This window comes from Xyrauchen texanus, chromosome 11, assembly GCF_025860055.1.
Source record: "Xyrauchen texanus isolate HMW12.3.18 chromosome 11, RBS_HiC_50CHRs, whole genome shotgun sequence".
NCBI classification, from domain to species: Eukaryota; Metazoa; Chordata; class Actinopteri; order Cypriniformes; family Catostomidae; genus Xyrauchen; species Xyrauchen texanus.
Genome location: NC_068286.1, coordinates 35,988,512 through 36,015,378, shown reverse-complemented (window position 1 = coordinate 36,015,378; position 26,867 = coordinate 35,988,512). Strand labels below are relative to the sequence as shown.

Genomic DNA, 26,867 nt, shown 5'->3' with positions numbered 1-26,867 from the left:
AATTCAACAGAGAAATTGTAACACCATAGAGAGCTCTTCGTTACCATTGTGCTTTATTTCATTCATAAACAGGCAAATGTCTGAAAAGAAAAGTCAAAGGAATTTTGATTACTGTCTGTTGTAAAACCATCTTTTAAATTGTATTTAAATATAGTTTAATATTGGTAAGACTCCCTGGTAAAGTATATAATGATTTCACCTAAGACAGCACACATTTTGGAGTATTATGAAGTCACAGTTTAAGGCCTTGAGAAACCCATTTCTTCTAGTAGTGACAGGAGGACTGCAGGGCGCAACATTTTGAAAAAAACTGTTACATTTCTTTCCTCAGGCGTCCAGATACAGCCATTTATGTTAACTTGCTAGCAATTTACTTTAAGCCTAGAGTCTAGACCTTCAGTATACTGTCTTGAAATACAATATGTCCCTTTATTCCCCATCAAGTATTCACTTAAGTGTGCTCATAAAATAAACAGTACAAAATATGCATTAATTGCATACAGGAAAAAAAATTTGTCAAATAAACAAAGAAGAAATATAACAAACATTAAAAGGACTAGATAATGTGAAAGGGAGACTTTACACTTGAAACACTAAAGAAATCACATACTTGTAACATTTGAATTTGATTTGTTTGATTATGATTATTGTGAATTGCCTGATGGTATTATTGCTATAGCTTGTATCTATAATATGCATGAAAAGCTGTAATTCTATGTGACAGAGAAATAGGAATTGAGGAATATATCAAGCATTTTATTTAATAAATAACAATTAAGTGCAACAGGAAACAATACAGATGTCATTGCTTGCAGCTGTTAGGTTAGATAAGGTAGCATGATATATTTAAAAAACTACAAATATATGACAGCTGATTTATTTGTGAAATAAATAATGTTGTGCATGTTTAAAGTCGGGATGCTGTTCCAGAATTGCTTTTGATAGAGTTTGAGTTCTTGGCCTTCCCATCATCCTCTGTGTTCTGGGTGATGAGTGCAGGGGAGGGACTGGAGTGTCGCTGACGACGCATGAACGGGAACACACTGGACACACACACACACATGATGTCTCTTCACTTGCAGATTGACCAATGCATAATTGACTTAAAAGGGTTTATATATTGTATGACTGTCTTTTGTCTCTGCACTTGTACCTTTTCTTGGTTTCCTGTGGTACTATGGCTCGGGCTAATAAGTTCTTATAGAGTTCTGATTTGAGATAGCGTGGGTATGAATCCTGCACATATAAACAAAAAATAGATCTGTTATTGCACATAAGGGCTGAAATTATTACCTGAGATCATTAGGAACTTCCTGCATCCAATTATTTATTTTATTAAAGGAATTGTAGATGTTCAGTACAAATCGACAGCATTTATCACAATGTTGATTACCACAGAAAATAATTTCAACTCGTCCCTCAATTGTAAAAAAAATAAAAATAAAGTAAAATGCGCGGTTACAGTAAGGCACTTACAGTGGAAGTAAATGGGGCCAGTCTATAAACAATAAAATACACACTGGTTCAAAAGTATACCCACAAGACTTCACTCATTATTATACTGTATATGTTAACATGATTATATTGTGATAAAATCTATTAAAGGATTTATAGTGTTACATCGTCATGGCAACAACATTGTAATATTGGCTGCAATTTTACACAGATAAGGTTAAGAATATATTTTATCACACTAAAATCATTTTAACACATAATATACAGTATATAATAATAATAATATATATAATAAGTCCTGTGGTTACTTTTCAGTCAGCTTTAACATTTGTCAATTTCCTGTTCACTTCCATTGTGTAGGGTACAATGAGGAAAATTAGCTTTTGTTTCAGGTCACAAAATGTATCAAGATTGAAATTATTAGCTTTCTTTTTATTGATTATTAATGAATTAACATAATTTGTGAAACATTTTTTTATGAAGGTTGTTTTCATTAAAATTCAGTTTTTTAAAAAAGGTGGAGAGGGGGCCTTTTACCCCACATGTTTATCGTGTAAATATAGGGCCAATAGATATAGTGCAAAATGTGTCAACGAAGACGGCAAGATGCTTTTTTGAGAAACAAATTTAGATAATGCTTAGATAAAATAACCACTTCAGAAAAGGGTTAACTATTTCCTGTTAATTTCAAACATATTTAGCATTTCATTTAGCATTAAGTGTTCTATAAAGAAATTAATCTCCATTGTGATTGGGTCAGTCAATGTGAGCCCACTTTGAACATTTTTCTTAAAAAAGCTCCAACCCAACCCCTCCTCCTAGTATGTCGAACCCCACTCCCTTCCATAAACCTCTTTCCTGGCCGCCGGACCCCGCCCCCTACCTGGACCCTACACCAAGGCTGCCGGACCCCACCCCCTTTTGCATCTCCCCTCCGCCCTGGTCTGTCCTATCAGTCCAGTCCTTGATAATCCATTGTCTCTCTGCTGCCCTTGTGTTTAGTTTTGTTTTTATTTTTTCTTCCTGTTTGTCTGTCTTGGGACGCCCAGGAGAGAGGGGGTATTGTCAGGTTCCCAACAATCTAGTTAAGTCTTTGCTTCAGTGTCGGGATCTAGTACTATCTTGTGTATCTAGTGTCAGGATCCTGACACTTCGGTTAGTCTTGCTTAGTTGTGGCTGGAGCCTGACACTATAGAGTTGTGTGAGTGCACATGGATTTGTCGTGTTTTCTCATTGCTATGTGCACTTGTGCCAGTTCAGTCTTTAGTGATACCCCACCCACTCCTTTACCTAATTATCTTGTTATCTGTTCCACCTGCCCTCATCGTTACCCTCCTCATTTCCTACCGTTTATATTCCCCTTGTGTGTGCTTGTCTATGTTTTGTTGTCATTTCTCCTGTCTCATCCTTTTCAGTTGGTTACACACATTTCTAGAATTGAGTCCTGCGCTTCTGGTCTAGTTTTCTTTTGCATTATGTTTTTTGTTTGATTTTGCTCCATCGCATGTAATTCCCCAGCCACGTTGGCTCTAGTCTGGGCATCCATTGTTTTGTACCCAGCTTTGTGGTTTTTTCATTAATAATAAAAGTCTTTTGGTTTGCACTCTGGTCTGTGCCTGGGTTCATCTGTTCCTGAACGTGACCATGTGCCTTTTACCAAGGGGGCCTTTAGCCCTCTTGTACCTTACCTTACTTTATTCATATTTATTTATTGATTTATACAAGGGATGGTTAAATACTTTTTTGGTAATCAACATTATCCCACAAATGCTATTGAATGAGCTTGAAGTATTATTGAACCTGGAACATTCCTTTAACAGAATAGTTCACCAATAGTTTTAAAAAATGAAGTTTCTATAACTTAAGATTCTGGCATCACACTGATGTTGCGCAAACCTGCATTACATTGCTTTTTATTTATTTTTTTGTCTGTGGAACACAAATGGAGATTTGGAGGAATGTTGACACTGCTTTTTTCCATACAACTAAAGCATATTGTGACCAGGGGTCATCTAGTGCCAAAAACAACAAAAAGCATCATATAAATGTAATGAAAGTAGTCCATATTATTTGTACACTATATTTTAAGTCTTCAGGAGCTATATGGTTGCTTTGTGGAACAGACCCAAATTTTTTATTGTTATATACTGATAATATTAACTTCCATTTGTTACTCATCTCTTCTGATATTCTGCATATAAGCTTTTATTTTGTTGAATGTAATCAGTGTGAGCTTTCTGCTAAACATCAAGGAAAACAATAAGTCAAAACATTTGGAACGTCATGATGGTGAGTAAATGATGACCAAATATATATTTTGGGTGAACTATTCCTCTAAATTCACACATGCTTGAACTTCATACCTTTTTCATGAGGAAGTAAATGTGCATTTGAGCATCATCCAGGACGAAACGATGAGGATGCTTGAGTCCTTCCAGAGTTTTTTCCATTGTCTTGCTGTCAATATTCACCCAGCAAATTGCACCCGGGGCCAGAAACTGCCTGATTAGAATGAAAATCAGTTTTAAAGCTTAGAGGGCCTTAAAACACTAGAGCAAGATAAAACCACATTAATTAAAAACAAACTAGTGGACGTTTAATTTAAAAAAGCATGCACCCTAAAAACTTTCACAATGGTAAGTTCTCTGATTCCTCCCTTGTTCATTTTCCTCAAAACAATTATTCAACTAAATTGAACTTAAATTAATGAGTTGTTTCACTGCTTTCAAGCTTAACTTAAATGTTTTTGTGTTGGGACAATTAGAATTGTATTTGTGTGTGTGTGTGTGTGTGTGTGGTTAACTGAAACTTGGCAAGGGAATTCTAATTCCCAGCATGCTATGCACAGCTCTCAATAGTGAGAGAAATCTTTTAAATTAAGTAAAATTGCGTTGACAGGATCCTGACATTTATGTATTATGTCTCTGAGTGAGCACACGGGTTTGGTTGTTTTCCTTGCCATGTGCTCTTCTGTCTGGACTGTGTTTCTTGTCTAGAGCATGATGTCTGTGTTGCCGGTCCTTCACGCCGCTCCGAACGGGACTCGAACCGACATCTCCGGTGTGGGAGGCAGGTGTGCTAACGAGGAGGCTAAAGGCTACAGCCTCTAGCGTCAGTCGATAGTGCACCTCTTGAGGTCAGGAGAGTGATGTTTACACAACGCACAGCTATCTACCAGCTGGCTCCCGTTACACTCACCCCCCTAAACCTCACTCCCATCCGGGTCACGGCACCACTGTTGCCGGTCCTTCTCGCCCCCTCTCCAAACGGGACTCAAACTGACGTCTCTGGCGTGGGAGGCGGGTGCGCTAACGAGAAGGCTAAAAGCTACAGCCTCTAGTGCACCTCTTGAGGTCAGGAGAGTGAGGTTTACACACTGCACAGCTATCTACCAGCTGGCTCCCGTTACATCTGGATCCTGACTCTTCGGTCTCGGGATCCGGACACTCATGCTCTATGTCTTGTCTTTGTTAGTACATGGCTTCATGTTTGGTTTCAGTTCTTTAGCCATGCGCTGGTGTCTGGTCTTGTCTTTTGTTTGAGCACATGACTAATGATGGTTTCATTGCCATGTGCTCTATTGTCTTGTCATTGTGTTTGTCTTGCCATATGCTTCCTGACTCCGCCTACTTGTTCCCTCATCAGGCTCCCTTGTTTAGTCCTTGTTAATGTTAATTAGTTTCACCTGCTCCTCATGTGTCTTGCTGCCTATATATTGTGCCTTCTGCCATCATGTCTCTGCCAGATTGTTTTGAATTATTGTGTATGTACTGCCTGTGAGTGCCTTGTTTTGTTCCAGATATCTAGTCTTGTTTTAGTTTGTTGGTTTCTAACTTGTGAGTTTTTGGTCTTTTTAATAAAAGCTCTTCTACATGCCTTCTGCGTTTGGGTCCTTCCTCAACAAACCATGAATGTAAATTGGAGAGACTTGTAGTGTTTAATGTTTTGTTGTGTTGAGATTTAGAAGGGTTTCTCTTATGCTTGAGCTTTGGGGGTTACAATCATGGTGAAGAGTGGAGATTGAGGACAGGTAAAAAAAAAATTAAGAAAGCTCTTATTACAAATATTATGCTATGCTTGCATGGTATGTCTCATTAGCTTGCATTTACTATACAAACATTCACAATATTAGCCAAATAGTCCCAGAGATTTGATTAATTTGGGTTAATTTAAAAATGTACTATGTAAGATTTTATTGTTAAAAATGGAACTATTTAACTATTGGTGTACTATTGAGTACACCAATAACCTGTCGTCCAAACCATCTTTTTGCCTTATCCTGATTCACTATTGTAAGTCTACAATAGAGATTCTTATTTCGAGCTGTCGGGATAGATTTGGCATGAAGCCGCAGGCATACATTCATCCTTGCATGTCCAAAAGTTCAGAAAGAAAGTCCAACTGTGGTGCAATTCCTGTGAGTATCAAAAAAACAGGAAAAGAGTGGAACGGCAGGGGCATGAAATCAATCTCCTCATTGATTTTTAACTGTTTGGTGAAGTTTACCTGCTGTAACAAGTGAGTGTATTCTGATAAGGAGTATTTTATAACATTGCTGAAATTTTGAGATTCCCAAAGTGTGTTTCTCCAAGTATGTATGTGCTCCAGTTTTCTTAGAATTCTTTTTTTACCTCAGCCACAGAAATGCACAAGTTGAAATTTGATTTATTGCCTGACAAAGACCTAATAATCTAAACATTGAAAGCAAGTGTAAGCCCATAAAGTGTTTTTGAAGCAAGAAATCACTGTACATACCCTTGCCATTTTTCCCCTTTAAACAGATTTTTTTGTTATTGTAATTTTGGTATTGCATATTTCTGTGAATTATTTTCATATTCAATTAAGTATTTCATCATTATAAAATCCTTGTGTTATTGTTTGCAGTGCATAGGCCTAGTATTGTAGTATTATGATTCTCTCGCATTCTCCTTTGAGGCTGTAGATTGTAATATAAAAATATAGTGTCTTCAATTGAACTCACATCTGCCATTTCACAAGTTTCACCTGTTAAATTTACATGTGTATTGTGCAGTCCAGGGGTGTCCACAGTACAGCAGAGTTTGGCTCCAACCCTAATTAAACACACTTGAAGCAGCTAATCAAGGTCTTCAGGAGTGTTTGAAGATTACAAGTAGGCATTTTGGAGCAGGACTGGAACTAAACTCTGCAGGGCTGCGGCCCTCCAGGAACTGAGCTTGACACCCCTGGTATAGTGGATAAAACACTTTTTAATAATCATATTAAAATATAATTAACAGCGTTGTTTATCTTTCTCAAAGTAAGTGTTATAAATGTTTAAGCTAATAACATAACAACATGAAAATGGCTCGTCATGACTCCGCTCTACAGGTAATTTCAGAGTCCTCGCTTAAACCCTGATATTCATCCGCCACAAGAGCAGTGCCGAATTACAACTGACGTAAAGTGTTCAATCGCTAGAGGGCCAAAAATTACATAGTATAGCTTGAACATGTCTAATTTAGTTGGGTTTGCTTTATTCAATTAGGTTCCCTCTTGAAGTTTGACAGGCCGGATGACTCCCTGGCCTGATTTGGGCAATGGGGTATGTGGCGATGTGGCATGGCTTAGAGATGCCTGTGGAGAGCGAGGCTAAGAGTTGAAGAATGGTAAGGATTTACACCTGTGGGATATTATCTCTATCAGCTGTTTGTGTTTGCATTGAGAGCTGAGAGGGATGAAAGGGCAGTCCGAACTGCCGAAGAGAGATGTGGAAACACTGTCCATGTTTGAATTATGTTCAGCCTAAGAGTTAATTTTGTGGACATTATGTATCTACTTCCATTAATAAAAGCACGTAGATGTGAACATGTTATATTAGAGTAGGTAAAATATGTCAATGCATTAAATATGTATACATGTAACATGGATAACATTTTTACGTACTTGTAAACCTCTTCCACTTTTTCAGGGATTTTTGAGGTCTCGCCATGACGTACATCCTCACAGGCCTGCCAGAAACACAAGTTCTCCGCTGATAACGAGAGAAAGCAAGCACAATAAAAATAAGAGTCAAAAACATGAACGTAAGAGAGGAGGAATGAGAAAGAGGGAACAAGGGAGAGAGAAACATGAAAAGATGGTACATTATTGATACATGCAGAGTGTGCAGCAGGATAAAAATGGGACAAGCTCCCATTAAACTCCAAAATCAGTACAGAGGGGAAATCACAAAAAATGTTTAATCAAAAGATGGATTTACTTACAAAAAAGTAGCATGGTATTACTATATCTTTTTTTTGGGGGGTTGCTTTTTGGACATTACCATTGTAATACCATGTTTTTTTAAAACAAACACCATGCTATTTTTTAAGTAAATACCATAGTATATGAATATGGTAATCATTCAGTACCATGGAATGTTATATATCAAAGTACAACAGTATTACCATCTGATACTATCACATACCGCAGCATTGTTTTGTGAAGGTTCTTTATTATAATTATAATGTGACTGCACAATTTACTGTTTATGAAATACATGATCTCATACTGTATTTTTAGCTGGCCTTTTCTTGAATAACTGTGTGTGTGTGTGTGTGTGTGTGTGTGTGTGTGTGTGTGTGCACATTTATCACTTTGTGGGGACCAAATGTCCCCATAAGTATAGTAAAACACAACATTTTTGACCTTGAGGAGACATTTTGTCGGTCCCCATGAGAAAACGGCTTATAAATCATACTAAATTATGTTTTTTGAAAATGTCAAAATGCAGAAAGATTTCTGTGAGGTTTAGGGGTAGGATTAGGGGATAAAATATAAAGTTTGTACAGTATAAAAACCATTATGTCTATGGAAAATCCCCATAAAACATGGAAACACAACATGTGTACAGGTTTAACCTCCATTGTGGGGACTAAATGTCTCCACAAGGATAGTAAAAACTAAGATCACCTACATTGTGAGGACCAGCCTGCCAATGATTTAGTAAACATACTAAATGTTTTTTTGAAAATGTAAAAATGCAAAATGTTTTCTGTGAGGGATAGGTTTAGGGGATGGATATTATCATTATATCTGTATAAAATACATAGAAGTCTATGGAAAGTCCCCTCGATGATATAAAACGAAACGTGTGTGTGTGTGTGTGTGTACCACTGAATTCTTTCTCCAGATAAATCAGGAGCTCTTTTCTACCCAACGGATCGTTTAGCAGCTCCATAAAACTAAAGCTCCAACACTCCACGCGAAGTTTAGTCGGCACACCAACCCTGTTTAGGAAAACATGGTTAAACATATTCTTAACTGACCTGCGAGTTTGAACAGGTCACTGTTATTTTCCACTTATATTTTCTGCATAGTTTACTGTGAAGTTTAAATGTTTAAAGGCCATTTAACTATCATGTCTGTAGCACAAACAGTGCAGGATGGGTTATGCAATAACATTTAATAGGTACACTGTGAAAACATTTAGTGTTGCGTTTACAGAAAATTCCTGGCTACTATTTGCACTACTTTCACAGTATATTTTACAGTACTAATTCTACAATTTATTACAATTAAAAGACCACTGTACACTGTGACTACACAGTGAACAGGGCAATGAAATTACTGTAATATAGCAGTGCTGTATTGTAGAATCACAATGATCATCTGTATTTTTTTTATTGTTTGTTAATTGTCACCATGTTGAGATTTGTATGCTGAGTGTTGATTTTTGTGCATGCCTGGTTGATTTATTTGTTTATTTTTCTAAAACTTAATGAGAGATAAAATCATTCATATCATAGACTAGCACTGCAAACGTTCCACACTCGATGTTCTTTTAAATTGATAGTATTTCTTTACTTTCAAACTGATCATATAGTGTAGTCTACACATCATGGTCTGACATAAAATCAATCATATATCACAGTAAAATAATGTGTTTGTAGCGCAGACCGGGCCGGATTGACGCACACCCGGACCCCAATCAGCCTGATGAGGCGAGCGAGGGAAAAAGGCGACCGGCGACGCTGGTTGAAGGCAAACGGGCGGCCGGTCTTCTCCAACTTTATGGTTCGAAAAAGTTCAAGGTGGTGCATAGACTGGGTGTGGAGATGGCTAGACAGTCTGGATGTCTCCCCAGCCTGAGTCAGGCAGTGGGGATATGTGGCAGCGGGGGCATGGTAAAGCATCCCTCTGGAGAGAGAGAGAAAGCGGTAAGGGCACTTGCACCTGTCTCTAATTCCAGTAAGCATGGAGAGAGCGGCATATAAACACATACAGGGCAGCTGCCCATAGTTCTCTCTCTCTCTCTCTCTCGAGTTGCCATCTGCAGTCACCTATATTTCTCGCTTGCCTCAAAAGGCTGATTGGGGTCCGGGTGTGCGTCATTCCGGCCCAGCCCCACCCTCCTCTGCGCTACAGTGTTCTTAAACACAATTGAACCAACTGGGAGAAACTTCATTTAAAATAAATAAGACAAGGTCCAGTTCAAAGTGAACACCAAACACCATAATGGTGACTACAAATGAACCATTACCAATAATAACTTAATGTGTGTTCGTGTTTTGTTGACTCACATGTCAGAATTCATGTTCCAAAACAAGACATCATCTGTGATCCAAGGGTTGCTAGGAAGGCATCCTTGCATAATAGGGTCGTGTGGCTGGTACTGCTCACAGTACTTTATGAAACTACAAACGCATAACTATTGTCAGGGCATATCCATTAAAAAGGAATCTTTTAAGGACACTGTCCATTAGCTGTTGCGGAGCAATACGTGCATGCACACACATTCATTACCTCTCGAGGCAAATTGAGGACTTGACACGGTTTCTCCCCAGGCTTCTCCTGTTGTGTTCAATCTAAAACCGTTTAACATAAACAAAAACACATAATGCATTATGGAAACTACAGGTAAATTCTGTTACATGCATCGTACGTATTTGGCTGTGTACACTATGCATTACTCAATCCAGCATGTATTGTCATAACCAGAGACATTTGTATTACAATAATTAATATATAGAAATAATTAAGAAAATTTGAATAAAAGTATAATTATGTATAATGCATATAAATACATTTATAAACTGTTTATATTTTATTTAAATATATTAATATTTTTTATAAATATAATAATAAAAACAGTAATAAAAGATGTGTACTTGGTATTCAGAGCCCTTACCTCTTTTTTGTAGAATTCTGCATTCTTTACTGAAATTTAGCATTGATAAAAGATTGGTTACTGTAGGATTGCTAACATTTGCACACAGTATGAATTTCATTATTTTGCAATGAAATGAAAGCAGGAAATGATGCCGTATTTCAGCAATTACTTACTTGAATAAGGATGCATGATAAAAAAGAAAGAAAGAGAAAGAAAGCTGTAGATGATTCTTTAACATGTGCGATTCAGTTGTGAATGTTTGTTCATATATTTTTTAAACTTCCTTTAGCTCTGTGTTGGATAATGTGTTGTTGTAGATGTGGTTAGTTGTGTGTTGTGGGGGTCAGCTCACTGACCAGTTGTACTCTTGTGTTCATGGTCCGTCTCTCTGGCCCGTGATCTAGAATATCCAGCGTTCCAGGCTGAAAAATTTGTGCAATAGAATTACAGTTTACATTATTGTAATTATTATACAATGTATTTTTAATCGTAACACTTTACAATGAGGTTGTATTCATTAACATTAGCCATAATTTGCAAAGTATTAAATGCTTATTTGTGTGTAGAAAGTAATGTAATTTATGCTCTATTTCAGAGATTCATCATATATCAAGTTTACTAAGCAATACTAAGCCTTAGCCTGTAATTAAGGCTAATTTGAATGTTTTTTTACTAAATTGTTACTAATGAATTCCTAAAATCTTGAAATTATATAATAATCTTGATAAATCTTAAAAAGGACAGTTTGTCTTCTTGTCCCAAAGTGAAACATATACTTACACAAGTTATAAATTTGTTTGACATTTAAAAGGTGAAAACACTATTTGCAGAAAACAAAATTCAAAAGTAAACATTTATTAAAACCTATAATAATTTGCCATAATTTCTTCATCTCACTACAGTTCAATAAACTTAAAATTCCACCTAATAAGTGCAAAACAAACTTAACCTGAATAAACTTTCAATTTAGGACATGGGGTCAAGTTGTCTTTAATACAAGATTTGGGGAGTTTATTAGTAACAGCTAAGTAAAACCTATACTAATTAGTCATAATTACTGGCTAAATATTGTTGATTAAACTTTATAAAAGACCTCTGAAATTAAGCATTAAAGGGATAGTTCACCCAAAAATGTAAATCTCTCATCATTTACTCACCCTCATACCATCCCAAATGTTTATGACTTTTATTCTTCTGCAGAACACAAACAAAGATTTTAAGAAGAAAGTCTCAGTTCTTTTGGTCTTCAAAATGCGATAACGAGATATTCTTCAAAAAATCTTTCTTCTGCTGAACACAAATAAAATCATACACATCTGGGATGGCATGATGGTGAGTAAATGATGACAGAATAATTTTTTTCCTCCCCTTTTTCTCCCCAATTTATCATGCCCAATTCCCAATTCCTAGGCCCTTGTGGTGGCGTAGTGATTCGCCTCAATCCGGGTGGCGGAGGACGAATCTCAGTTGCCTCAAAGTTTGAGACAGTCAATCCGTGCATTTTATGACGTGGCTTGTTGAGAGCACTACTGCAGAGACCTAGCACGTGTGGAGGCTCACACTATTCTCCGCAGCATCCATGCACAACCCACCATGTGCCCCACGAGAGCGAGAACCACATTATAGCGACCATGAGGAGGTTAACCCAAGCTGACTCTACCCACCCTAGCAATCGTGCCAATTGATTGCTTAGGAAGCCTGACTGGAGACACTCAGCACGCCCTGGATTAGAATTTGCCTTACTATACATTCGGTTCTTATAAATCACTGTCTTATTCAATCTTAACTAGTAGCCTACAATATTTTGGATCATTAAAATAAAGTGTTACAAAATAATTGTTTATTGCGATTACAATTTTTGTTCATTTTGATTGTTTGAATGCTGTATTTTATCATTTTGCTGTTTACTGCACTTCAGTGATTTTCCCACAGTTAAGGACGTATTAGGATCACTGAGGCACACAGTCTCCAGTGGATATTTGCTTTTATTTAATTTTATTGTAGTCATATGCAAACATAGAAAAAAGAAAAAAGTGACACATGTGTCACTGTTGGCTGTGGTTGATTCGTGTATCATTTTGTTTTAGGTATTAGCATTATAAAAATATTTCTGAACTTTGTTTTTTCCAGGATTTAAGATAATGGTAAATGGCCATTATGGTTGATTTACTGTGTATCCAGAGATGAAGAACGTTATACACACACACACACACACACACACACACACACGTTGTGTTTCCATGTTTTATGGGGACTTTCCATAGACATAATGGTTTTTATACTGTACAAACTTTATATTCTATCCCCTAAACCTAACCCTACCCCTAAACCTAACCCTCACAGAAAACTTTCTGCATTTTTACATTTTCAAAAAACATAATTTAGTATGATTTATAAGCTGTTTTCCTCATGGGGACCGACAAAATGTCCCCACAAGGTCAAAAATTTCGGGTTTTACTATCCTTATGGGGACATTTGGTCCCCACAAAGTGATAAATACACGCTCACACACACACACACACACACACACACACACACACACACACACACACACACACACACACACACACACACACACACACACACACACACACTGTGTTGGAATGAAATGTTCTCTAAATCCCTCCCAGATTAAATAATAATTTAGGTTCCTCGTTAAAACGCCCTTGTGCAAGAGTGCTAACTAATACACAAACATGCACATGCCTTGTACACTAGTGTACACTAGTGGCCACTAAAACACACATATTCACTTAGCAATAGTATATCCTCTTAAGTGCTCAGCCAAAACATGGAGCCATTAGATACACACACACACACACACACACACACACACACACACACACACACACACACACACCTTAACTCTATCCTTCCGGTTTACTCTTTATCCTGTTACCTCACTTGTCTAAAACACATGCAAAATCATGTTAAGCAATGCATATATCCTTTGCATTTTCCTCTGTGTGTGCATTCATGTGTGTGCATTTTGCAGGCACCAATGTATTCTTTTCTTTTACATTATTCGGAAGTATCTGCCCTCCCTTTCTCCCCCTCACCTCTAACTCTTCCCCCTTTTCCTGCTTTTAACGAACTATCTGAATATTTCATAAGCACAGGCTGGATACAAACATGAGGGCTTTGGCATTGCACTGCCGCATGATTGGCTAATGCATTTGACACACTTTGAATTTCTGCATCACATTTCTAAAAGGCTCTTATGTAGTTATATATTAGTGGCATTGAGGGGTTATTGATAATTATGTAAATGTATGGCACACATATTATACATTATACAGCCAATTATAATAATTTGAAGCATTTTACTGTCAGAGTTCAGCCACTTCGTTTAGCTATGTTTTTATCGTCTTTGTGGCTAAGCTCTGACATTCATGTTTAGTGTTTTGTCTGTTGTTCGTCCATCTCAATCAACGAGGACCACAGAATTAATCCATCATCGATGGGCGTGCAGATGACTGGTCAGACCAAAAGTCTGTTGCAGTGCGGGCAAGGAAGCCTTCCGGGTGCGGAGTAGGTTCTGGCTTGGGATTTCCTGGCAGCACACTTTTTGATTGCATCATCGGTCTTTCCACTCAAAAGAGGCTATGCCAGTGGAGACATGTCTGCGCCAAGATCTGTCACCCTTGAGATCTGTTGCCATGTTGCAGCTTGCTGAAGAAAAGTTTCTTGGGCAGGCGTTCATCTTACATGCAAATAACGTGGCCGGCCCATCTCAGCTGAGACCTGCAGAGCATTGTGTGGATGCCGGTCATGCCCGCCTGTGCGAGGACCGTGGTGTCTGACACTTTGTCCTGGTGTCTGACACTTTGTCTTGCCACTTGATCTTTTGAAGCATTCTTGGGCAGCACATGTGGACCATGAAAGCTTATACTTTCAGCTTGGTTGAAAGTTTGATGCCTCTTCTGTCCCAGACATTTCATCTCAGTTGACCAAAAGCTGCTCTGGCTTTGGTTTTTGCTTGCAGTCTCTTAGATTGAAAGGCTTCCTGTCCATGAGGTACTTGATGTCAATGCTGACATTGCTGTCCTTGAACGCATCTGTCAGCATGGAGAAAAATCCATCCAAGCTTACAGTGTCAAAGGCTATCGTCAGGTCCACAAAGGTGGTGTAAAGAGGGACGTTCCGCTCCTGGCACATTTCTTGCAGTTGCCTTGCAGCAAAGATCATATCAATGGTGCCTCACTCTTTCCTGAAGCCACACTCGACCTCTGGTAGAAGACCCTGGTCAAGATGCAGTGTCAGTCTGTTCAAGAGTACCCTGGCGAGAACCTTGCCTGCTATTGATAGCAGGGAGATCTCTCTGTGGTTGTCACAGGCTTGTTGATTCCCCTTGCGTTTGTAAATGTGGAAGATTGATACATCCTTGAATTCTTGGGGAATGCATTTTTGGCTCCACATTTTGAAGAATAGCTCCTTCAGCCTCTCCACCATGGTGTGTCCGCCCACCTTGTATATGTCCGTCGGGATGGAGTCGGCACCAGGGTCTGCCATGACCTAATTTATCTCCACCTGTGGTAGGTGGTCAATTGCCTCGTCGTTGATGGAGGAGGGTCTATTGTTACACGGACATCCTGCCTGTCCTACCTGCAAATGATAACGTGATCGATTTGATGCCAGTGCTTGGATCCGGGGTGCATCCATGTTGCCTTGTTGCGGTTGGAAAGACGGAAGAACGTGTTTGTGATCAGAAGGTCATTTGCGGCACATGCTGATGCCGTGTCTTCCAATGACACCCTCCCATGCAACCTGATCAGTGCTGACTTCTGTACCAGATTTTGGTACAGCAGCAATTGCAGCTTCCAGATCCTCATAGATCCTGCCTTTGACATCATCTGGGTTGGTCATGGTTGGTGCATAGGCACTGTTGAGTGTGACTTGCTTCTTTCAAGGTAGCTGGAGTTTCAGTGTCACCAGGCGGTCATTGATTCCATTTGGTAGACTGGAGAGCTTGCTCAAAAGGCTGGACTTGACCAAACCCAAAACCGGCCTCCCACCGTTCATCTACACCACGACCACTCCAGAAGAACGTGTAGCCAGCTAGACGAGTCTCACTCAGGGCTGCTATATGCATGTTGTAGCGGGCTAGTTCTCTGGTGATTAGTGCTGATCTTCTCTCTGGTTGGTCAGCAGCTACAAGGTCCATGAGTGCGCATGAACTGTATGTTCCACACACCAAGACTGAGTGGAGTTTGATGAACGTTTCTAATGTCTCTTTTTTTCTACCACAGAAGTGGGATTCTGTAGCCTATACAGGCAATTGATAGTCTACTGAATATTTGTTGAAACACTGTTTACTAGCTATAGCGAACCAGTTGATAAGTCACTTATAGTAGGTTACAGTCACTTATAAAAAGTTAAATATCTATTGGGACCATCAAAATAAAGTGTTACCTTGTTCATTAGTTTCACCTGCTCTCTTGGTTAACCTGTTTGATTTCTCTCCCTATTTTAGTCTCCTAGTGTGCGCTGTCCATTGCCAGTTTGTCTTGTTTCCTCATCCAGTCTGTTCTGTCTGAAGTGTTCCAGCCCAGCCCATCTTTGTTTAGTTGTCCTGGACTGTGTTTTTCTCCCCTTGTGGAGGTTTTGTTTTTCTGTTTTCTTTGTGGTTGTCACTTTGGTTTATTCAATAAAGACCCACTATCCTGCATTTGAGTCCTCCTCTATTTTCCTGTGAAATTTACTTACAAAAAAGTACTGTGATGGTGCCATGGTACAGCGATGGTTACAGAAGGTAATACCATGGTAGTTTAAGATATAGCATGGTATTTGCTTCAAAAGTATATATGGTATATATGGTATTTCTATGGTACTAATAAACAAAACAAAAAACCATGGTAATAATATGGTACTATTACTGCATTACTGTATACTGTACATGTACCATGGTATTCACATTACTTTGATATATAACATGGTAATGATTAACATATTCATGTACCATGGTATTTAAATGGTACTCAAAAGGTATTTCCATTGTATTCTTATGGTACATGCCAAAAAACATGGTAATACCTTGGTAGTATGATATATGCCACGGTACTGAACGATTAACATACATATACCAAGGTATTTACATGATATTCCAAGGTATTTTGAAGAATGCTTTGGTATTCTTATGGTACTTGTCAAAAAAACATAGTGATATCGTGGCACTATAAAGTGGTCATTAAATGCAATTTTATTTTCTTATTTTCTTATCTTCCCTGAGGTCCACCTCTGACTGAAATGCTCGGTTTTGGCCACAGCATCTCCTTGAAACTTCAATGTAAATGCCCTCTGTTCTGATTGGCTAACATCGTGCCACCCCTCAAATTCAGCCATATTTGAAACCCATTCGGAAGAGAATAAACAATCTCTCCACAACATTATAAAACAAAATTTCATCCAACACATTGCGTCCGAATATATTAAACTTCACTCAAGCAGTCACTATAGCTTCACTATAAAACAGTCATGACATTTGAAATATTAATTAATTAAAAAGTTTACTCACAGACATTTTTGCGGACAAGTCCAAGTGTTTTACCATGGTTACCCATGCTATTTTAAGGAATACCATTGTATTACTATGTAATACCATGATACTTCTTAGATGTTAGTGTGTAGTGTTAGTGTCACGTTTATGTGTTTTGTTCATGTTTTGTGTTCATTACTTTTATTTTTAAAGTTTAGTTCCTGTTCCTGTTCATGTAATGTGGTTTCCTGGTCATGTAATGTCCTGTTTTCCCTCCATGTTCATGTGTCTTGTTTTCATTGGTTTACTGTCTTGTTAACTCATTATCAGTCTTGTCATGTCATTGTTTCATGTATTAGTATATAGTTATTGTTATTAGTTCAGTCTCTTCATTGGTTTTTTATGTCATGTGATTACCCATGTCCTTGTATTTAAACTCTCATTGCTTACGTAATGTTGCTTTAATGTCAGGTTAAGTGAAGTCAAGTTTAGCTCTTGTTTATGTTTCTGATCACGGATTTTGGATTTCATGTTTATGAATAAACTGCATTTGGGTTCTTCACATCACAATAATCTTTGTATGCCTGTTATTGCCTACCGGCTTAGTTACAGAATACCTGACCTACTATGAACACAGCAGCTCAGCTCCTACACCTACGTCAGGGGAACTGAACCCCTGGAGGAATATGTAGAGGACTTCTGTGCTCTGCCCTGCAGGGTGGACTTTAATTATATAGCCCTCAAGGATTTTTTCCATTTTGGGCTGAATGAGCTGTTCACCTCCCTGATGCATGAATTAACGAATTACCCTCAATCTGGCTCAGTTCATTGATTTAATCCTACAATTTAGCAGTTCATCTTTCGCTGTAGGAGTGGCTGAGGAGGAACTATGCACTCCTACAGTGACTGCCATGTTACAGCCATCCATTGTCATGGCCGCCGAGCCAGACTTTTTCGTCATGGTCGCCGAGCCAGCGTCCCACTTCATGGTCGAAGAGCCAGTCTCCCACGTCAAGTTCGACGAGCCGGGGTCCCACGTCATGTGCGACGAGCCGGGGTCCCACGTCATGGTTGACGAGCCGGGGTCCCACGTCATGGTCGATGAGCCGGGGTCCCACGTCATGGTCAACGAGCCAAGGTCCCACATCATGGTCAACGAGCCAGAGCTTGCGCCACCTTCTGCCCCGGATCCTGAGTCTGTCACAGCCATGCCTCGGCCTGCTCCATGCCATGTCACAGCCATGCCATGGCCTGCTCCATGCCATGTCACAGCCACGCTGTGTAATTGCATATCGCAATATTAACCTGAATAATCGCAATATGACATTTTCCCCAAATCGTGCAGCCCTAATTTAAACCCTCATGTTTGCCATGGCCCTTTGTCAAGTATTGTTTATGTAACATTGTTTGGATGTCAAGTCAAATTATGTAAAGTCAAGTAAGGTCAAGTCTAGTTTAGTTCATGTTTAAGTTCAAAGTTTTTGAATTTCACATTTATTAATAAACTGCACTTGGGTTCTTCACATCACCATCGTCTTCATCTGCCTGTCATTGCCTACCAGCTTCATTACAGTTAGTGTTGTGAATGTATCATACTCACAGGAGGTCTGTTCACTAGCCAGTATGCTTGTTCTTGACACTCCAACACTATACGATCGGCTTTCCGACGCTGTTTTGATGCCCTTAGCACAGGAAAATAGTACATAGCATGGCCAATTTATAAGCGTACATTAAATATGCAACAACAACAAAAATACAGTTATTACTAACAAAAATTGTAGCTGCTTAACTATATGTACTTAACTACTTTGGGGACAAATTTGTCGTCAGAAGTTAGCTAAATCTGATAAAATATTCCTTTGAGGACACAATACATAAATTAAGTAAACAATCTTTTTTGAAAAAGAATACAAAAAAATATTTCAGGGGTTGCTTAAGGTGTGGGTTAGGGTTAGTCTACAGTAATTATAATTAGCTTTACATGAAAACAATAGAAGTATATGGTATGTCCCCATTTAGGTGGTTAAGTAAACGTGTGTGTGTGTGTGTGTGTGTGTGTGTGTGTGTGTGTGTGTGTGTGTGTGTGTGTAAGTGTGCTGTGAGGAGTGTTACCTGAGCTGCTCTCTTGCCTGCATCACAACAAAGTCCCAGGTGTGGTTGATTCGTTTATGTAAAGCAGTATAGCACTCCTGAGAGAGAGAGAGAGAGAGAGAGAGAGAGAGAGAGAGAGAGAGAGAGAGAGAGAGAGAGAAATGAATAACAGATTGCTCCATAGTTCCTGTGCTACATTAGTCTTACTAGATAAGATACTAGTAGTCTTACTTATTAGTATTAGATGGTAGATGGTGTGGATTTGGCTTGTTACCTTTTCATAGTCAATCAGTTCTCCTTGTTTACGGATGTTTTTCTTGGCCAAGTAGATTGCTAAAACACAAAATATAAATTAAATAAACTTGTGCATTGGTCAGCAAATTTGTTTTGTAATTTAGGGGATATTTTAACTAAAAAAAAAAATAAAAAAAAAAGATCAACCTTATGTCGTTCGAAACCAATTACTTTCTTTCTTATGTCACTCAAAAAAATATTCTTGATGATTTTTAAGATGTATGAATGTCAGTTTCATAACAAAATTTCATAACATTTTTGTAATCTTTAAAAATATTTGTTTTGTTTTCTTTTTCTTTCATTATTTAGTTTTTTTTTAAAATGTTACAATTAATTTTTTTATCTCAAAAATCTTAAAAATAGGCTAAAATATTTTAAAATAATAATATTAAAAAAAAAAACATTTTGCATTATTTAACATTATTGCTTCTCATGTGTTCAGTTGTGATGTACCAAGTTTGAATGTGCACAAGCGAATGAGATTTGAGAGGAGGGCAAGATTTTGGTCTGTTCCTCAAAAAAATCTGTTGTGTATCTTCAGAAGACTTGGAATATAGGTCATTTGGACTACTTTTATGTAGCTTGATTTTTTTTTGTGTCTTTGTTGGAACTTGACAGCCACTGGTTACTATCTACTTTTGTTGCAGGGCAACCTGGACATTCAATACAATCTTTCTATCATGTTTCACATAATAAAATAACATCATACACATTTGGAACAACATAAGGGTGTGTAAACTATGATGAAATTTTAATTTTGGGGTGAACTATTCTTTTAATGAGAACTAATAACTCACCATAGTCGAGCTCTGAAGCAGGCCAGCGTGTTGATGTCCAGTAATATGGTGTCTGGTAAAGAAAGAGATTGATTTACTGAGATACTATGTTTGATGATGGCAGTTTAGCTGTAAATTATACGGTGTGCGTGTGTGTGTGTGTGTGTGTGTGTGTGTGTGTGTGTGTGTGTGTGTGTACGTGTGTGTGTGTGCATACCTGGAATCTATACAGTGAATCATCAGATTTCAGAATAAGATTTCTGGGCTCTTTTAAAGGGTAGATGTAACCATACTTCACAAGGGTTTGTCCAATGTACAATGCCTCTAATTAAAAATAAGCACAAAACAAATGCACACACTACAAGCACATCAGTATTACATTGTTATATAACAAAACAAAACCCACTAAAGCTTTCTGAGGAAATTCTAAACAAAATATAGTGCTTGAATGTTGAAACCTGGAAAACAAATATGGGAATACATTTCGGTCTAACTTTCGCCTACACTAGGCTTTCCCTCTTTGCAGTGCACAAATGTGTCAAATTCTCTGGAGTCTTGATTATTCCATGCACAGCAACATTAAGCAGGGCTTGCTTATTAAGGCTTTCAGACCCACAAGTTCTTTTTATGTGACATTTATACATTTATTTTTTCAGTCTTTCACACAACTCACTTAACATAACAGAAAATCAGACTTTGTGGTGCTAAAGCAACACTAATAAGCAATTAAATTCCCTTGGGGTTGTGTGTGTGTGTGTGTGTGTGTTTTGAAACCCTCCCTAAGGTCTACACATGGAGAATAATGTTATCTTCACAGGGCACACTCTTCAAGAGGTAACTGGAAATCTTAAAGAAATACACCACAGCAGAGAACATGGAAAATATTACACACAGACTGAGACAGCACTCAGTAAACCTGAAAAGGTGTTAGACTTATACACTTGCTATTTCCTTTGAGTATATGCTTACTATTATGTACTATTATTAAATGTATTACCTTTTTATTATTATTATTATTATTATTATTATTATTATTATATTACACAGTAAAATTATGAATAGATCTAGAATTAAACATTTTCATATGCAAATGAGTGGCACTCGCCAAAACAATTTGGTGCCACAGTGCTACACTGTTAACTGGGAAAAAGTTAACCTAAAACAAATGTGCTTTGTGCATTTATGCAGATTTTTTCTAAATGTACTGACAGAAAGAAATTGTTCCTTATAACAATTGCACAGGACAACTTTGTAAAATGTGTCACATAACCTAAAACATGTGCTACATGTGGCATCATCTTTAATGTAACAATTGCTAATATTACCACTTTCTACAATGTGTAGGGTGTTGTGAATTGTTGCCTGGGTGTTACTATATATTTTTGTGAATACATTAGGATATTTGTAGATATTTACATCTCTTTTTGAGATCATACATTTGGAAGAAAGTGATCTAAAATTATATAAAGAGGCTTAAAATGATATACAGTACTTCACTGAACTATCAGTTTTATATGAGGAAAAGTTCAAATTACTGTCCTACCTTCATCAGTGATTGAATACTTCTTAATCAGCCATTCAATAATGTCAATGCCTGTTTAAAGTTACACAAAATTTCTGTTAACATAAGCAAATTCAAACAAAAACACAGGCACAAAAAATATGCAATATTAACATTTGATGTATGTTTTGTGTTTTTTTTTATCTATCTATCTATCTATCTATCTATCTATCTATCTATCTATCTATCTATCTATCTATCTATCTATCTATCTATCTATCTATCTATCTATCTATCAGCAGAATTATCTAATACCAGAATTATATAATAGCAAAATTAACCATTTAGCAGTAAGCAGAACCAAGCTTATAGGCTATACATGTTCAGAAAGCAGGACATTCACTACACATTTAATTTAAGCATGTTTTCAAAGAACCACGGTTGCAAAAACTCAGTTACATAAATAGCCTTAACACTTCATTAAGTGCTGACTTTGATTGAAGCTTTGACTTATATTTTTCTAATTTACTTAAAATAGTAATTTGTTTATTCACATGTGACCATCCTCTGAGAATCAGTGCAGGTGCAAAAACATGCACAGTTTTTGCTCATTAATGACAAGAGAAGATGGCGGCGCAGTAGCACGCAGCAGCCACTCCGGATCCAAAATGGGGCTATTTTTGTCACTCAGCCTGACTTTTACGGCACACGGACATCAGAGCAACCGGTGTTCGTGTCTACCATCGCAGACACTGTTAAAATATAAGAGTCATGCAACAACCAAGCTGCATGATGATCTGCAGGAGTTGTTACGCAAACTCAGCTTGCTGCGGAGACCAGGCCTCCAGTCCTCGCCGTCGCCTGATGGGAGGGGACGTCGTAAGCAGTGTGCGAGGACGCGAAAGCACAGCAAGAGGGCAGGGGTCCATGCTAGGCTAAAAACAAACCCTAGCCAGCCGGCTCTCCCATCTATCCTGCTCTCAAATGTTTGCTCACTGGAATATAAACTGGACTACATCCAACTCCAGCAGACTAGGCAGCGTGAGCTTAGAGACTGCTGCGTCTTTGTTTTCACAGCGACGTGGCTCGAGCTAGACGGGCTCGCCTCGTTTCGTGCCGACAGAAATGCAGCACTGTGGGGTAAGACTCGCGGGTGTGGCTTGTGTGTTTACATCAACACGGAATGGTGCAATAACTCTAAGCTAGTCTCTAGTTACTGCTCATCGCTGGTGGAGCTTGTGACTGTTAGATGCAGACCTTTTTATTTACCATGGGAATCCACCACTGTTATTATAACCAGAGTTTATATTCCCCCAGCTAACGCTAAGGAAGCGCTCTGTGAACTGTATGGGGCTATGAGCGAACTGCAGAACGCTCACCCTGACAGACTGTTTATTTTCGCTGGAGATTTCAATCATGCGAATCTCAAGACAGTGCTCCCTAAATTCCATCAGTATGTGGACTTTACAACGAGAGGGGCGAACACACTTGATCTAGTTTACACAAACATCCCAGGTGCGTACCGGGTGGAGCCCCGCCCCCACCTTGGCTACTCAGACCACATCTCTGTTATGCTAATTCCAGCATACGGACCACGTCAGATGCACAAAACCGCTCCAGAAGCAGGTGAAAACCTGGCCAGCAGGAGCCATCTCTGCTCTTCAGAACTGTTTTGAGTGTACTGAATGGCACATGTTCAGGGAGGCTGCAACATTTGGTGACTCTACCAACTTGGAGGAATACACAGCATCTTTGACCAGCTACATCAGCAAGTGCATTGATGATGTCACCTTCTTCAAGACAATCACCACACGCTCCAACCAGAAGTCGTGGATGAATGCGGAGGTGCGTGCGCTGCTGAGGACCTGAGACTCCGCCTTCAGAGCAGGTGACAAGGCTGCTCTAAGAACACCGAGGGCCAAACTATCCCGGGCCATCAGAGAGGCAAAGCGTGCACATGCCCAGAGAATCCAGAGTCACTTCAAGGACAGCGGCGACACGCGGCGCATGTGGCAGGGCATCCAGGCCATCACCAACTACAGGACAACATTAGTTGCCTGTGACAAAGATGCCTCCCTTCCAGATGCGTTGAACGACTTCTACGCTAGGTTTGAAGCACAGAACGATGTGGTGGCGAGGAAGACCACCCCTCCTCCCAACAACCAGGTGCTCTGTCTTACCATGGCTGATGTGAGGAAAACTCTACGTAGAGTCAACCCACGGAAGGCTGCTGGACCAGACAACATTCCTGGCAGAGTGCTCAGAGGATATGCAGACCAGCTGGCAGATATTTTTACTGACATCTTCAACATCTCTCTGAGCAGCGCCGTAGTTCCAACGTGCTTTAAGGCCACCACCATCGTCCCCATGCCAAAGAAGTCTTCAGTGTCCTGCCTCAACGACTATGGTCCCGTCGCACTCACACCCATCATCATGAAGTGCTTCGAGAGGCTCGTCAAGAGGCACATTAAGACCCAGGTGCCCCCCTCACTAGACCCACTGCAGTTTGCATATTGTCCAAACCGTTCAACAGACGACGCCATCGCCACCACCCACCATCTGGCCCTCACCCAGCTAGATAAAATGGACTGGATACATTTGAATGCTGTTCATAAACTTCAGCTCAGCATTCAACAAAATTATTCCTCAGCACCTGATTGGAAAGCTGAACCTGCTGGGCCTGGACACCTCCCTCTGCAACTGGATCCTGGACTTCCTGACTGGGAGACCTCTGACTGGGAGATCTCAGTCAGTCCGGATCGGGAACAGCATCTCCACCACTACCACACTGAGCACTGGGGCCCCCCAGGGCTGTGTGCTCAGTCCACTGCTGTTCACTCTGCTGACTCACGACTGTGCAGCAATGCACAGCTCGAACCAAATCATTAAGTTCGCCGATGACACGGCCATGGTGGGTCTGATCAGCAAGAATGACAAGTCAGCATACATAGAGGAGGTGCAGTGTCTAACGGACTGGTGTAGAGCCAACAACCTGTCTATTAATGTGGACAAAACTAAAGAGATGGTTGTTGACTTTAGGAGAGCACAGAGTGACCGCTCTCTGCTGAACATCGACGGCTCCTCTGTGGAGATTGTCAAGAGCACCAAATTCCTCTGTGTTCACCTGGCGGAGAACCTCACCTGGTCCCTCAACACCAGCTCTATTACGAGAAAGCCCAGCAGCGTCTCTACTTTCTTCGAAGGCTGAGGAAAGCACATCTCCCACCCCCCATCCTCACTACATTCTATAGAGGGACTATTGAGAGCATCCTGATCTGCTGCATCACTCCCTGGTTTGGGACTTGCACCGTTTCGGACCGCAAAGCCCAGCAGAGGATAGTGAGGACATCTGAGAAGATCATCAGGGTCTCTCTTCCCTCCATCAAAGACATTTACAAAAAACACTGTATCCGCAAAGCAACCAGCATTGTGGATGACCCCACACACCCCTCACACAAACTCTTCACCCTCCTGCTGTCTGGCAAAAGGTACCGAAGCATTCAGGCCCTCACAGCCAGACTGTGTAACATCTTCTTCCCCCAAGCCATCAGACTCCTCAATACTCAGAGACTGGTTTGATACACACACACACGTGTCCTGAGTTGCACTTTAATTATTGTCACTTATACCTGGCTGCTACCTCAATAACTGCTATGTGCATAGAACACTATCTCATAGTATGTTATGTTTACATTTGGCATTTTTAGAAACTGTCATCTTTTTGCACTACTGTGTACTGGTCTCTCACTGTGCCAATTGTCCTGTTCATTTTTAGTAATTTATTGTACTGTCCCATAATTTTGCACACATTTGCACATGCACTTTATGTTATTTAGTCTGTGTATGGTTCTGTGTTTGTCCTATGTTGTTTTATGTAGTACCATGGTCCTGGAGGAACATTGTCTTGTTTCACTGTGTACTGTACTAACTGTATATGGTTGAATGACAATAAAAACCACTTGACTTGACTTGACAAGAAAATGACGCACAGAGACTGAATGTGCACACAGGAGTCTGATTTCACTGCGCAAGCTTCTATTGATTCACTGTCCTCACGCACACTCAAGACTTTCTGAGATATGCATGGATACTTTACTGTGAAATGCACACTATTTCCACAATAATGACGAGATACTAGTCGTGCCTCAGCGGTATCTGTAATCATGCCATAACATGTCAGTGACTGGAAAATAAGCAGTCACGTCCATTTGGGATTATCAAGAGAGTGTGAGTGATGCCTGAAGTTTGATGCAGTAATGGAAAGAGAGAGGCTCACCAGTCATTGCATGTGGTATGACTGTAATAAGGAGACGCTGGTTCCGCAGCTTGATGCCCATGTCAGGGTCCTGCATGGAGATTATCATGCGTTCCATCTGTAAGCAAATAGTTTAGCCCTTCACACAGTACCATTTAATATTTTATGCTTTATTCTCAACAAAAGAGAGGAAAAAGGAAATAATACATACAAAAAAATACCTGCATTCATTCTACTTCATTTAAAATTATTTTAAAGTATGATTTTATTCTAATTGAACTGTTATACCATCAGTTTAATTACCCCATATTAATAAAGAAACTACAATAAATATTTTTTCTTTCTTATTTTTTCTTTTTTTTTTTTATTAAATAATTTAAATAACATAGTACCATTTAAGCGAACTACAAAAAAAAAAAAAAAAAAATGACTACAAACATCACGCAAAATACTCTAAAAGAAACAATTTCCCTTTTACATTTATACTGTATAGGGATTTTAATAGGCTATAATAGGAGGAAGAACCCTCATATTAACTAGTAAATGTAAAATATATAGTGCATGGTTGCTACTAAAAAGTGATCACCATTAAAGGTAATTTAAGTACACAACCCAATAGGGGAAAAAAAGTCCTACAGTCTGACTTACAGGGTACTATATATATATAAATGCAGCATTGTGAAGCTCTTTTGCAAAATGACTGTTATTATTATTTCTACAGCAGTTCATTAGGATGCACTGTATATGAAATACACTTTTAGGGTCTTACCTTGGTCAGGCAGTGCATTTGCTGTCGTTGCACTCCATTCTGACTGAACGTGTTGATGGTCATGTTCACGGCTGCTCTTGTGATCTGGATGTGAAGTTGAAGGAAGCTGGATACTGATGCTGATGTTTGGAGAGTCTGG

The 26,867-nt window shown here is 39.1% G+C and overlaps 1 protein-coding gene across 1 annotated transcript; it reads right to left on the bottom strand.

Annotated features, from left to right (window-relative positions):
* Positions 1–41: 41 nt before the first annotated feature.
* LOC127652051 (regulator of G-protein signaling 11-like) lies at positions 42–26,867 on the bottom strand. The gene is made up of 17 exons (XM_052138106.1): positions 26,729–26,867; positions 25,981–26,077; positions 21,747–21,797; positions 20,421–20,527; positions 20,225–20,276; positions 19,408–19,466; positions 19,155–19,231; positions 18,643–18,724; positions 10,924–10,989; positions 10,586–10,609; positions 10,201–10,262; positions 9,978–10,091; positions 8,569–8,684; positions 7,360–7,447; positions 3,819–3,957; positions 1,154–1,236; positions 42–1,043 (listed from the first exon to the last, which is right to left on the bottom strand). The coding sequence occupies exons 1-17, from the start codon at positions 26,789–26,791 to the stop codon at positions 908–910; spliced, it is 1,416 nt and encodes a 471-aa protein (XP_051994066.1). The 5' UTR covers positions 26,792–26,867; the 3' UTR covers positions 42–907.

Excerpts from the sequence above, each read along its gene's own strand:
- LOC127652051 (XM_052138106.1), bottom strand. The coding sequence starts at position 26,791 with ATGACCATCAACACGTTCAGTCAGAATGGAGTGCAACGACAGCAAATG. Across the intron at positions 20,277-20,420 it reads ATTCACTGTATAGATTCCAG|ACACCATATTACTGGACATC; the intron begins GTATGCACACAC and ends TTTCTTTACCAG. Across the intron at positions 3,958-7,359 it reads AAAGTGGAAGAGGTTTACAA|GCAGTTTCTGGCCCCGGGTG; the intron begins GTACGTAAAAAT and ends CATTCTAATCAG.